General features: G+C 41.7%; 2 protein-coding genes across 2 annotated transcripts in view; both read right to left on the minus strand.

Moving 5' to 3' along the window:
* ins (preproinsulin) overlaps positions 1-1908 on the minus strand; it is a 6486-nt gene extending 4578 nt beyond the window's left edge. The window contains exon 1 of the mRNA XM_080779384.1: positions 1765-1908. The gene's annotated coding sequence lies outside the window, so the exon portion shown is untranslated. The remainder of the gene's footprint in view (positions 1-1764) is intronic.
* A 4519-nt stretch (positions 1909-6427) lies between these two features.
* ltbp3 (latent transforming growth factor beta binding protein 3) overlaps positions 6428-15000 on the minus strand; it is a 55153-nt gene continuing 46580 nt past the window's right edge. Inside the window, 1 exon segment of the mRNA XM_080779375.1 lies at positions 6428-9867. Within this exon segment, the coding sequence (XP_080635501.1) occupies positions 9716-9867 (152 nt within the window). The 3' untranslated portion in view covers positions 6428-9715.

Consider the following 15000-nt stretch of genomic DNA (forward strand, 5'->3'; position numbering starts at 1 on the left):
TGACATGCAGTGGTTCCCAAACCTTTTTCATGTCAAGGACCCCCAGATTGACCCTTAACCCTAACCCGCGGACCCCCCATTCAAAGATATAAGGACCTCCGACGAAGAGAAGGTCTTTACGGCTCTAGCAATTTACAATTTACAATTTAGGGCATTTAGCAGACGCTCTTAATCCAGAGCGACTTATACATTAAGCAAGAACCAAAAAAAAGCATGGGAATACATCACATAAAAAGCATTTATCATGAAACATGCGTGAGCTAAGAAAGTAACAGTGGAATATCTATATAATGAAACTATACATATAAACTATACATATAAACTATACTATGCCATACATAATGTATGTACTATGATGACATGCTATGACTACATACAATGCAATTATAGTGCTGTCTACATAACATGCTATACTGTAAGTCTGTATCAAATGATATATCTAAGTCTACAGAAATGCTATCTAGCAGTGATTCACAACCCGTCTATTATCTGCAGACCTGTAGTCTACGTCTACGGACCCCCCGTTTAATGGAACTTCTATCTCTGGGGCCCCCAATTTATATTGTAAAAACCAATGTTAATTTAACTCTGAGCGTGTATATACAAATGGAACCAAATGGACCGGTATAAGGGTCCATTTTGGTTCCATTTGTGTACACTCTCAGAGTCACAGACCCATAAGGGTCCATTTTGGTTCCATTTGTGTACACTCTCAGAGTCACAGACCCATAAGGGTCCATTTTGGTTCCATTTGTGTACACTCTCAGAGTCACAGACCCATAAGGGTCCATTTTGGTTCCATTTGTGTACACTCTCAGAGTCACAGACCCATAAGGGTCCATTTTGGTTCCATTTGTGTACACTCTCAGAGTCACAGACCCATAAGGGTCCATTTTGGTTCCATTTGTGTACACTCTCAGAGTCACAGACCCATAAGGGTCCATTTCGGTTCCAAGCTATATCTTTTGGGGGACCCCCTGGATCTCCCTCAAGGCAGGGAGCCCTTTTCTTTTGGAACCGCTGATCTATAGTTGCGTCACAGCAGTGAAACGCAGAAATGCTGCTGCAGCGGAAAAATAAATATAAGCCACGCTGCTGTTTGTTTGTTTCGGGGCTGATTTGAGGTAATCACGTTATTTACGGTTAGTTAGCTCGGCGTGTTTAAGGAAAGTGATCCGTGTACGGTCAGCGAATCAGACGATAACCAAGTGTCCTTGATGACCACTGAGTGACCATGCAGTGCACGCACGCACACACACACACACACACACACACACACACACACACACACACACACACACACACACACACACACACACACACACACACACACACACACACACACACACACACACACACACACACACACACACACACACACACACACACACACACACACACCTCGTCCGTTGTCTGATGAGGCGAGTGTGTTTGTCCAGCGTGATCTTAATGCATGCTGTAGCTTCGAGGTGGGAAAAATACTCGCGTGTTTTATATACTTTAAAGTAAAAGGTATACCAATATCCCATACGGTAACGCATAGAAGTACTCCTTTACAACGAGTAAAATACTTAACGGGCAAATTAAGGGCACTAGATTTTGCCCGTAAACCTCAAGTTTAGCAGCAAAATACAGTTGATATACGGTAATATACATACGGTGTGATGGTACAATTTGGGCGTTTATTTGGGCGTTTGTTGGAAAGTTTAACGGTAGTTTTCCTGTAATAATATATACACGTCCGTATTCCATTCAATATCCTACCGTAAGGGGCACGGTGGCACAGTTGGTAGTGCTGTCGCCTCACAGCTAGAAGGTCCTGGGTTCGATTCCCGCTCGGGGCGCTGTGGGTGCTGGCGGCGTGTTTCCTCCTCCTCCGCGTCATCAGTGCCCATATACCCGAAGGTGGGGTTGGTGAAAGGGCCTTTCTGTGTGGAGTTTGCATGTTCTCCCTGTGTCCCCTAGGGTAGGTACCCTCACAAAAACATGCAGTAATCCTGGTCTCTATACTGCCTCCCCCTGGACAGCCGGGGCGCCTGATGGAGGGGAAAGGAACTGGTCTCTATACTGCCTCCCCCTGGCCAGCCGGGGCGCCTGATGGAGGGGAAAGGAACTGGTTGGAATACCGTCTACCACCGATATCCTACCGTAATGTATAGAACTATTCAATATCCTACCGTAATGTATAGAACTATTCAATATCCTACCGTAATGTATAGAACTATTCAATATCCTACCGTAATGTATAGAAATATTCAATATCCTACCGTAATGTATAGAACTATTCAATATCCTACCGTAATGTATAGAACTATTCAATATCCTACCGTAATGTATAGAACTATTCAATATCCTACCGTAATGTATAGAACTATTCAATATCCTACCGTAATGTATAGAACTATTCAATATCCTACCGTAATGTATAGAACTATTCAATATCCTACCGTAATGTATAGAACTATTCAATATCCTACCGAAATGTATAGAACTATTCAATATCCCACCGTAATGTATAGAACTATTCAATATCCTACCGAAATGTATAGAACTATTCAATATCCTACCGTAATGTATAGAACTATTCAATATCCTACCGTAATGTATAGAACTATTCAATATCCTACCGTAATGTATAGAACTATTCAATATCCTACCGTAATGTATAGAACCAGTCCGTTAAACCAGTGTTGTTTTCGTCGACTAAGACTATAGACGAAAAATGTTCATCGACTACCTTTTTTCACTGAAATAAATAAACTAAATAAAAACGAATCTACGATGACTAAAACTAAGACTAAATATATACTGACAATTTCGTCAACAAATAAAAACTAGACTAAAATGTCAGGAAAGGGACTAGTGGAGAAGAGATCCAGTTTTATGCTGGGTTTGCATGCTGAAAATAGCAGATATACAATCTCACAACGCGTGGCATTGTGAGATTGTAGATCTGCTATTTTCAGCATGCAACCAAAGTGTAAAATATGTCATTACAACAACATCAAGGCCTGTCGAAAAACACATTTTAGTCGACTATAAATCAACTGTAGATTTAGTCGACTAAAATCGCATGACATTCAGTTGACTAAAACTAGACTGAACACTAGAACATTCCAGGTGAATAAAATGTGACTAAAACTAAGTGAAAACTATTCAAGAGACTAACGACTAAAACTAAAATAGAAATTTGCTGCCAAAAACAACACTGGTTAAAAAGTATACAAACGTAAAGAGTGCCCTCTTGTGGCGCCGAAGAGAAGGCCCCTTCATTCTTTTCCCCCTATAGACGTTTTAAAAAAGTATTTATTTAACCCATTCTGACCTGAGATCAGTTTCATACGAGGTTTCCACTGGACACACACTGGTCTGATTAACCCATTCTGACCTGAGATCAGATTCTAAAAATGTCAGTCGTTCTTCGATTTTTCAAAAAATAGCAGACCTACAAGCTCGTAGCGCGCCACTCGGTGGCCACTCGGTGGCGCGCTCGGTTGCGCGCTATGAGCTTGTAGATCTGCTATTTTTCAATAGCTAAAGCATAACATGATGCCAACACCAAAACGGGTTCCCGTTCAGAATGGGTTAAAGGCCTTTTAAAGGTTTTATGACATTCATTTTCATTTATTTTAGTTTTTCTTTTTTCTTTTAGGTTTCATGACCCAAAAAAAACCTGAACTTTGAACATTCAGTGGATTTTCTGTGGTCTGAAGTTTTCTTTGGGGTTTGGAAGCCTTTTGAGATACAATGAAAACAGGCAAATACAGTGAAAACAGTGACATCTGCTGGCAAATCCATTGACATAATATTAACAGTTTGCAGAATGGGTACATTTAAAATCACAACTCAATACAAAATTACACTTGTAATAATGAATGAATGAATTGCATTTTTATAGCGCTTTTTTATTTTGGCAAATAATTTTGGCAAATAATTTTGCCAAAATAATTTGCCAAAACCCTAATTTGCCAAAATAATTTGCCAAAACCCTAATTTGCCAAAATAATTTGCCAAAACCCTAATTTGCCAAAACCCTAATTTGCCAAAATAATTTGCCAAAATAATTTGCCAAATAATTTGCCAAAACCCTAATTTGCCAAAATAATTTGCCAAAACCCTAATTTGCCAAAACCCTAATTTGCCAAAACAATTTGCCAAAACAATTTGCCAAAATAATTTGCCAAAATAATTTGCCAAAACCCTAATTTGCCAAAACAATTTGCCAAAACAATTTGCCAAAACCCTAATTTGCCAAAACCCTAATTTGCCAAAACCCTAATTTGCCAAAACTCTAATTTGCCAAAACAATTTGCCAAAACAATTTGCCAAAACAATTTGCCAAAATAATTTGCCAAAACAATTTGCCAAAACAATTTGCCAAAACCCTAATTTGCCAAAACCCTAATTTGCCAAAATAATTTTCCAAAATAATTTGCCAAAACCCTAATTTGCCAAAACAATTTGCCAAAACAATTTGCCAAAACAATTTGCCAAAACCCTAATTTGCCAAAATAAATTTCCAAAATAATTTTCCAAAACCCTAATTTGCCAAAACAATTTGCCAAAACAATTTGCCAAAACAATTTGCCTAAATAATTTGCCAAAACAATTTTCCAAAACAATTTGCCAAAACAATTTGCCAAAACAATTTGCCAAAACAATTTGCCAAAACCCTAATTTGCCAAAACCCTAATTTGCCAAAACCCTAATTTGCCAAAACCCTAATTTGCCAAAACAATTTGCCAAAACAATTTGCCAAAATAATTTGCCAAAACAATTTGCCAAAACCCTAATTTGCCAAAACAATTTGCCAAAACCCTAATTTGCCAAAACCCTAATTTGCCTAAATAATTTGCCAAAATAATTTGCCAAAACAATTTGCCAAAACCCTAATTTGCCAAAACTCTAATTTGCCAAAACAATTTGCCAAAACAATTTGCCAAAATAATTTGCCAAAACAATTTGCCAAAACCCTAATTTGCCAAAATAATTTGCCAAAATAATTTGCCAAAACCCTAATTTGCCAAAACCCTAATTTGCCAAAACCCTAATTTGCCAAAACAATTTGCCAAAACAATTTGCCAAAATAATTTGCCAAAACAATTTGCCAAAACCCTAATTTGCCAAAACAATTTGCCAAAACCCTAATTTGCCAAAACCCTAATTTGCCTAAATAATTTGCCAAAATAATTTGCCAAAACAATTTGCCAAAACCCTAATTTGCCAAAACTCTAATTTGCCAAAACAATTTGCCAAAACAATTTGCCAAAATAATTTGCCAAAACAATTTGCCAAAACAATTTGCCAAAACCCTAATTTGCCAAAATAATTTGCCAAAATAATTTGCCAAAACCCTAATTTGCCAAAACCCTAATTTGCCAAAACAATTTGCCAAAACAATTTTCCAAAACAATTTGCCAAAACAATTTGCCAAAATAATTTGCCAAAACAATTTGCCAAAACAATTTGCCAAGACAAAGGGATGAAACACAACGTGAATCAGTTCATCTCACCTGCTGCGTTTCAGTGGTTGAGCTGCTAACAAACGTCCTGCTGCTGCTTAACGACCACACTGTTGAAACGACCCGTTTTACTTTTCTTTGTTAGTTAAAGTGTCAACATTCAGTCAACACACCGCCATGTTGTTTTCACAACAACTGCATTGTGGGTACCTGTGTTCGTCACCTGTCCAGTTTGTGTCTATACGCCAGTTGGCGTATTGCTGCCCCCTACTGTTGGTCTCGGGTACTGTCCATTGTTTCTATACAGTAAGAGTACTACCGGTATGTGACCTTCCAGACCTGTGGAGAGGAGAACATCCATATAGGAGTGCAACGGTGAATCCAACTAATACATTTACATTATTACGGACAATTATTGATAATTATTTAAGTTAATAAATTAACCCAGGGGTGGGAAACTAACTTAATAGCTGGCATGTGGCCCCAGTTGCCCATGTATGAATTAACCGGTAACACTTGCAGATAAGGTTCATGAAATAATTATGAACTAATGCTTAACTAATACATTTAGTTAAGCATTATTTCATCACAAATCATCATTAATTCATGATGACTTCATCATGAATTAACTGTAGTTATAGTTAATCGTGATTCATGGCATTCATGATTTCAATATAGATCAGATTTTTTCGCCCAAATCTATGCCCAGGATGAGTGCTCATAGACGGGTAGGGTTAGTGAGCAGACTCGGTCTCTCTGGAGGTAACCCTCATCCTCTCTCATCCTGGTACAAGGCAAGAAATAAATACAAATCAAAGCTCGTTACACGCACACGCACACGCACACGCACACGCACACACACACACACACACACACACACACACACACACACACACACACACACACACACACACACACACACACACACACACACACACACACACACACACACACACACACACACAGAGTGGAGACACTTTTTTAATTTAAAATCATTCTTTTCTCAAGAGCTTCTTTGGTTCGGTAGATGCATGGATAAAATTATTTTAAAAAGAAAACTAAAAACCAAAAAAGTCAAATCATATAATTTCCGTTTCTTCTTCAACAACATGTAGTAAAAACATTCTAATGCTAATTCTGACGAGCATTTAAAAATAAAATCCACATTAGGTTAGGTGCAAATAAATGTCCAAATAACAATTCAACAAAACGTTCCCAATAAAAACTCTAAACATCAAAGACAATACAGAGACGATATTATGGCTTTAACCAGAATGATATTCCACTGAACACACACTGTACAATACATTTAAAACTATATACTAATACATGTTATTTAAAAAAAAAAGAAGTTAGTTCATATAGGAAGATATTGCCGAGACAGAGAATGACGTTAAACTAAAGCCCCAAGCACACCAAAGGGTCGGGACGAAGATTGTTTTTTTTAACCCATTCTGACCTGAGATCAGATTCATACAGGTTTCCACTGGACACACACTGGTCTGATTAACCCATTCTGACCTGAGATCAGATTCTAAAAATGTCAGTCGTTCTTCGATTTTTCAAAAATAGCAGATCTACAAGCTCGTAGCGCGCCACTCGGTGGCGCGCTGCGAGCTTGTAGGTCTGCTATTTTTCAATAGCTAAAGCGTAACATGATGCTAACACCAAAATGGGTTCCCGTTCAGAATGGGTTAAGCTAAACTTAATTTATTTCGACGTCAGGCCTAAATGGGTTAACAGTTTGACACAAAACATTTGCTCCTTGGAGAGACGCGCGCGCACGGGATAGTACGTAAATAAATATACTGCTCCTAAAACCCCTAAAAAATATTTCAAATCTGCACAGGAGAGAGTTCTCACACTTCGTGTCCTTTGGCGGTGCCAAGTGGCAGTGTGAGGTAACTGTTTTCATATGGGGCCATTCTACTTTTATACAGTTAGGTGATCGTTTAAGTATATTTGTGATGCCAACACTTTTGTATTTTTTACTCGAGTAGAATTGTGAAGGCAGGACGTTTACTTGCAACAGATACATTTTACATTCTGGTACACATTATATTTTAAATCCAATAACTTCTTCCTCCACTGCAATTTAGACAACCAGGGATCCATTTCTGTAAATGCTTGATACTTTAGGGAACATTCATTGTTTTTACTTTTCATAAACACCAATAATATATTATATTAAAATTCCTTTGGATACATAAAACAAAAGTCACAGGCAGACATGAACAAACTCCAGGCTGGACTATAGATGTTATTTATTTGTGTGTTTGATCTCTGGCGTTTCGGCGTTGGTTGTGGTTCATGTTCTGTTCTGTACAGAAAGCTTAACACACACACAGTTGAAGTATTAAAGGTATATTCAGTGATTTCACTTAATTCAAATATCACTTATTTTTTTGTTTTGTTGTGATAATCCTCTCTACTATAGAGTGTGCTGACCATATAAGGAGTTCCTCCCTGTCCCCAGTTAACTCCTGGGGGTCAAAAAACCTTAGGTTTCGTTTTTTTGACTCTCTATCCTGATTGGACGAAGGCTTAGGTCCCACAGCCAAAAACGAAACCTAAGGTTTTTTGAGTGAAATCACTGAATATACCTTTAACACACACAGTTGAAGTATTAAATGGAGTGGTATTCCCTCTAAAGCAGGGATGTCAAACTCAAACACACAGTGGGGCCAAAATAAAGAAATTGGTACAAGTCGAGGGCCGGACTGTGTTTCAACACACGGGACATTTTTGGGGAGAGGGGTATAGCTGAAAGTTGACCACAAGTGATATACTTTCACTGCTGATCAATAGTGAAGAGAAGACGCATGCTCGCGCTTGCGGGCCCTCGATACGTGACAATGCACTCGCAGTGCATTGTGGGACTTGTAGTATTATGGTGGTCCGTGCAATATACCAGAGGGCCCAGTTCTAATACTAATTAAATATCATCCCGCGGGCCAAAGATAATTCATTCACGTTGTGCCGCTAGCAGCCGGGAATAACTCGCCCTCAAACACTCACGGGTGCAACATGTGTCTGGTCCGACAGGCATTAGTCCGACCACCCTAACCACGCATGTGTCTGGTCCGACAGGCATTAGTCCGACCACCCTAACCACGCATGTGTCTGGTCCGACAGGCATTAGTCCGACCACCCTAACCACGCATGTGTCTGGTCCGACAGGCATTAGTCCGACCACCCTAACCACGCATGTGTCTGGTCTGACAGGCATTAGTCCGACCACCCTAACCACGCATGTGTCTGGTCTGACAGGCATTAGTCCGACCACCCTAACCACACATGTGTCTGGTCCGACAGGCATTAGTCCGACCACCCTAACCACACATGTGTCTGGTCCGACAGGCATTAGTCCGACCACCCTAACCACACATGTGTCTTAACCGGCCACTGTTGCACGTCAGAGCAAGGCATGCGCCTCGACACTCGCTTTCTCTTTGAAATGAAAGAAACATAAAAAATGATGGACTGAAGAAAGCGATATCCTGACTGATATATCTATATATATATATATATATATATATATATATATATATATATATATATCCTGACTGATATCCAGACCTGACTCAGCAACTTCACAAAACGCATATTCAAAGAAAATTATTACAAAGAAAAAAACAACGTAACAAAAACCAAACCTATGACTTTGTCCGTGTTGATTTTATTTCCCAAACTTTAGGCCTAAAACGTGTTATAGGGAACGAAAATATGACATTTTGTACATCATCGCAAACGGGCGGCCATTTTGAATGATACGGCTTCCACCAAGACGCCACGTTTCAGGAATGCCATTACATACGCACATACACACACATGCACGCACACGCACACACACACACACACACGCACACGCACACACACGCACGCACACACGCACGCACGCACGCACGCACGCACGCACGCACGCACGCACGCACGCACGCACGCACGCACGCACACAGGCACACACACACACACACACACACACACACAGACACACGCCTGCAATTAAAAAGTGTTAACAAGGAGACGAAATGCGCATGTTGGGACAGATGTGGTGGGGGGGTGCGGGGGGGGGGGCATTATCGGGGGCATATCGGACGGACACATGTTGGGGTGAAAGGCATTCTGGGACAGGGGGTTATGGGGGGGGGAGAGACTGAGGGGGTGCTATATGTTGGTCCCATGTGTGAATCGGGGAGGATAGGGGGAGGGGGCTGAGGGGGTGGGGGGCTGAGGGGGGGCTGAGGGGGGGGCTATCGGGTCCGCGGGCGGACACACATGTTGGGCCTCCGGGCGGCCACGAAGCCGTGCTTGCAGTAGCACTTGAAGGATCCGGGCGTGTTCACACAGCGGGCGTTCTTACACGGGTTGAGGCGGAGCCCGGGCTCCGCACACTCGTCAATATCTGCAAAAAGCACAGGAAACTATACGTCATCTCCCCCATTCTGACCTGAGATCAGATTCATTCATACGAGGTTTTCCACTGGACACACACTGGGGTCTGATTAATAACCCCATTCTGACCTGAGATCAGATTCATTCATACGAGGTTTTCCACTGGACACACACACACTGGTCTGATTAATAACCCCATTCTGACCTGAGATCAGATTCTAAAAAAAATGTCAGTCGTTCCTTCGATTTTTCAAAAAATAGCAGACCTACGAGCTTGTAGATCTGCTGTTTTTAAAAAGCTAAAGCATAGCATGATGCTATAACACCAAAATGGGTTTCCCGTTCAGAATGGGTTATTGAACTGGATACCCAGGACCTGAATGGAAACAACGCAGCAAGGAGCTTTTTTCTTCTTTTTCGGTGGTTCCTTTTAGACCAGGTGTCTGGTGCTATTCCTTTTTAGACCAGGTGTCTGACTGTATCCTCTGGACCAGGTGTCTGACTGTATCCTCTGGACCAGGTGTCTGACTGTATCCTCTGGACCAGGTGTCTGACTGTATCCTCTGGACCAGGTGTCTGACTGTATCCTCTGGACCAGGTGTCTGACTGTATCCTCTGTTGACTCTGTTAGACCAGGTGTCTGACTGTATCCTCTGTTGACTCTGTTAGACCAGGTGTCTGACTGTATCCTCTGTTGACTCTGTTAGACCAGGTGTCTGACTGTATCCTCTGGACCAGGTGTCTGACTGTATCCTCTGGACCAGGTGTCTGACTGTATCCTCTGGACCAGGTGTCTGACTGTATCCTCTGGACCAGGTGTCTGACTGTATCCTCTGGACCAGGTGTCTGACTGTATCCTCTGGACCAGGTGTCTGACTGTATCCTCTGGACCAGGTGTCTGACTGTATCCTCTGGACCAGGTGTCTGACTGTATCCTCTGTTGACCAGGTGTCTGACTGTATCCTCTGGACCAGGTGTCTGACTGTATCCTCTGGACCAGGTGTCTGACTGTATCCTCTGGACCAGGTGTCTGACTGTATCCTCTGGACCAGGTGTCTGACTGTATCCTCTGGACCAGGTGTCTGACTGTATCCTCTGGACCAGGTGTCTGACTGTATCCTCTGGACCAGGTGTCTGACTGTATCCTCTGGACCAGGTGTCTGACTGTATCCTCTGGACCAGGTGTCTGACTGTATCCTCTGGACCAGGTGTCTGACTGTATCCTCTGGACCAGGTGTCTGACTGTATCCTCTGGACCAGGTGTCTGACTGTATCCTCTGGACCAGGTGTCTGACTGTATCCTCTGTTGACTCTGTTAGACCAGGTGTCTGACTGTATCCTCTGTTGACTCTGTTAGACCAGGTGTCTGACTGTATCCTCTGGACCAGGTGTCTGACTGTATCCTCTGGACCAGGTGTCTGACTGTATCCTCTGGACCAGGTGTCTGACTGTATCCTCTGGACCAGGTGTCTGACTGTATCCTCTGGACCAGGTGTCTGACTGTATCCTCTGGACCAGGTGTCTGACTGTATCCTCTGGACCAGGTGTCTGACTGTATCCTCTGGACCAGGTGTCTGACTGTATCCTCTGTTGACCAGGTGTCTGACTGTATCCTCTGGACCAGGTGTCTGACTGTATCCTCTGGACCAGGTGTCTGACTGTATCCTCTGGACCAGGTGTCTGACTGTATCCTCTGGACCAGGTGTCTGACTGTATCCTCTGGACCAGGTGTCTGACTGTATCCTCTGGACCAGGTGTCTGACTGTATCCTCTGGACCAGGTGTCTGACTGTATCCTCTGGACCAGGTGTCTGACTGTATCCTCTGGACCAGGTGTCTGACTGTATCCTCTGGACCAGGTGTCTGACTGTATCCTCTGGACCAGGTGTCTGACTGTATCCTCTGGACCAGGTGTCTGACTGTATCCTCTGGACCAGGTGTCTGACTGTATCCTCTGGACCAGGTGTCTGACTGTATCCTCTGGACCAGGTGTCTGACTGTATCCTCTGGACCAGGTGTCTGACTGTATCCTCTGGACCAGGTGTCTGACTGTATCCTCTGGACCAGGTGTCTGACTGTATCCTCTGGACCAGGTGTCTGACTGTATCCTCTGGACCAGGTGTCTGACTGTATCCTCTGGACCAGGTGTCTGACTGTATCCTCTGGACCAGGTGTCTGACTGTATCCTCTGGACCAGGTGTCTGACTGTATCCTCTGGACCAGGTGTCTGACTGTATCCTCTGGACCAGGTGTCTGACTGTATCCTCTGGACCAGGTGTCTGACTGTATCCTCTGGACCAGGTGTCTGACTGTATCCTCTGGACCAGGTGTCTGACTGTATCCTCTGGACCAGGTGTCTGACTGTATCCTCTGGACCAGGTGTCTGACTGTATCCTCTGGACCAGGTGTCTGACTGTATCCTCTGGACCAGGTGTCTGACTGTATCCTCTGTTGCTGTGTACATTTCTGTCTAATAGAGCGTCGCAGTCCCGCCCCCTGTCAGAACGACGAGTGGCCCAGGAAATGAATCCCAATGCATTTCTCCCATATAGGCTTTTCTTTAACCCATTCTGACCTGAGATCAGATTCGTACGAGGTTTCCACTGGACACACACTGGTCTGATGAACCCATTCTGACCCGAGATCAGATTCTAAAAAATGTCAGTCGTTCTTCGATTTTTCAAAAATAGCAGACCTACAAGCTCGTAGCGCGCCACTCGGTGGCGCGCTATGAGCTTGTAGATCTGCTATTTTTCAATAGCTAAAGCATAACATGATGCTGACACCAAAATGGGTGCCCGGTCAGAATGGGTTAAGTATTTATTTAAAGACGGTTACGCCGCGGACAAAGCCAACTCGGATCGTGACCAAATCATGACAACGAACACAATGTTTTGGGGCCGATCAAATCATTAGAAAGAATAAATTAAAGGCAGGAGACAAAACAACACTATTTGTTTTGTTTTTCTTCTTATAAATGATTTGATCGGCCCCAAAACATTGTGTTCGTTGTCATGATGTTGGCTTTGTCCGCGGCGTAACCGTCTTTAAACCAGTAAGACGCGCAAACGCGGGAAGCGAACGCAGCTCGTACATATTTGCGTTTTTTTAAGATTTATTTTTAACCCTCTAACACCCGCATTAATTTCTACTTGCAAAAAATAGATTTCAACCTTACTACTATTTTGTACTACTAGCACTGACACTAAAAAAGATGTTAAAAAAAATAAAAAAATTAAGTTTGATAATTATATAATAATTATATAATAATATAATAAATTAATAATTTACATTTGGGGGATATCTTTCACAATAATGAATAAAACATGTTCTAGACATTCTAATGATCACAAAAAAACATATATTACAATTATTTTACCTACTTTTATTAGGGTAAAGGTCAAAAGTTTTAGGTTAAAAAATGTTCAAAATTGCACAGAGTCCAAACATTTTTTATTTGTGTGAATTTCAGCCTTTGTGGGGGGTATTTATATGCAAATATCATGACTAATGGCATTGAATTGGCATTGCAATGAACATCACTGATGACATTTAGGTGAAAAAAGAACAGAAAAAAATAATAATAATTTAGTAATTAATTAAAATAAAATTGTAGCTAAAAAGCAACTCTGGGTGCTAGAGGGTTAAGTTATTATTTTTTTAAGTTAAGTTATTTTTAAGTTAAGTTTTTAACACATAGACTGCTACAGGTTCTAGCGGACCAAGGCTTACTGGTGCTGAAGGCTTAACATGGGCTTTTTGAACTTTTTGGGGGGCCCACAGCGAGGGGCCTCTTATAGCGAGAATCACAATCGCATAAATAAAAAGAAAGCCCAACTTGTCCACTTCAATTTAAAAAAAAAATTATGATTCTACCATCTTCCATTCTGGAGATATTGACCTTTTTCTAACACCTGCTTTTGCCTGCACGCTGCTTGTGAAAAAAAACAACAGAGATATGGAGGCCTGAAGTTGACAGACATTTCAGTTCAGTTTTTTTAGTTCAAAAGACCGATATAAAATTGAGCACAAATAATATCCTATACAAACCATATACCGAATGAAAGCCCTGAATGTCTACTTTTAGGAGGAAAACAGTACACATTGTACACATATACAGTTTGTCACTAATTGGCTATTGAATGCAGCTTGCGCCCACCAGAGAACTTTAGAGAAGGCATGGACCCGAAGAACTATTATTCACAAAATAAGGCCTATAGCGACATGTACATACTATATACCGTATGAAACAGTAGACTCTCTGCTTTCATAAGAAAAATACCACCCAGAAAAATCACACCCCTGTGAAGTGAGCAGTGCAATTGCACTGCTCACTTCACAGGGGTGTGATTTTTATTATTATTACAGTATTAGTATTTTTCTTATGAAAGCAGAGAGTCGACTGTTTCATACGGTATATAGTATGTACATGTCGCTATAGGCCTTATTTTGTGAATAATAGTTATTCAGGCCCATGCCATCTCTAAAGTTCTCTGAAAAAGATAATTTTAGAGAGCATGGACCTAACAACTAAATATTCACAAAATAAGGCCTATAGCGACATGTACATACTATATACCGTATGAAACAGAATACTCTCTGCTTTCATAAGAAAAATACTAATACTGTAATAATAATAGAAATCACACCCCAGTGAAGTGAGCAGTGCAATGTTGCACTGCTCACTTCACAACATTGCACTGCTCACTTCACAGGGGTGTGATTTTTATTATTACGAGTAAGACGCGCGAACGCGGAAGGCGAACGCAGATCGTAAATTGCAATAACAATTAGAATAAATTACAGACATGATCTGCAGGGTGTCATAGTTAGTGCTTGGACCACGCCAGCTCCATATATGGTCACAAAAGACGCCATCACACTCATGTCACCATGACTCAGCCATAACCATATAAGGAGTCCCCAAAGCAGGACCACGCCATCACACTCATGTCACCATGACTCACAAATCACTCAGCTCCATATATGGGCACAAAAGGGCCAGGTCCACATATACAGTAAGCGGGACAGACAGACACACACACACACACACACACACACACAGACAGACAGACAGACAGACAGACGTGATCTGCTAGGTCTCATAGTAAGTGCTCATTGCATTCGCAATTACAGTATTAGTT

This window comes from Protomyctophum bolini (assembly GCF_963924005.1).
Source record: "Protomyctophum bolini genome assembly, chromosome: 13".
Classification (NCBI taxonomy): Eukaryota; Metazoa; Chordata; class Actinopteri; order Myctophiformes; family Myctophidae; genus Protomyctophum; species Protomyctophum bolini.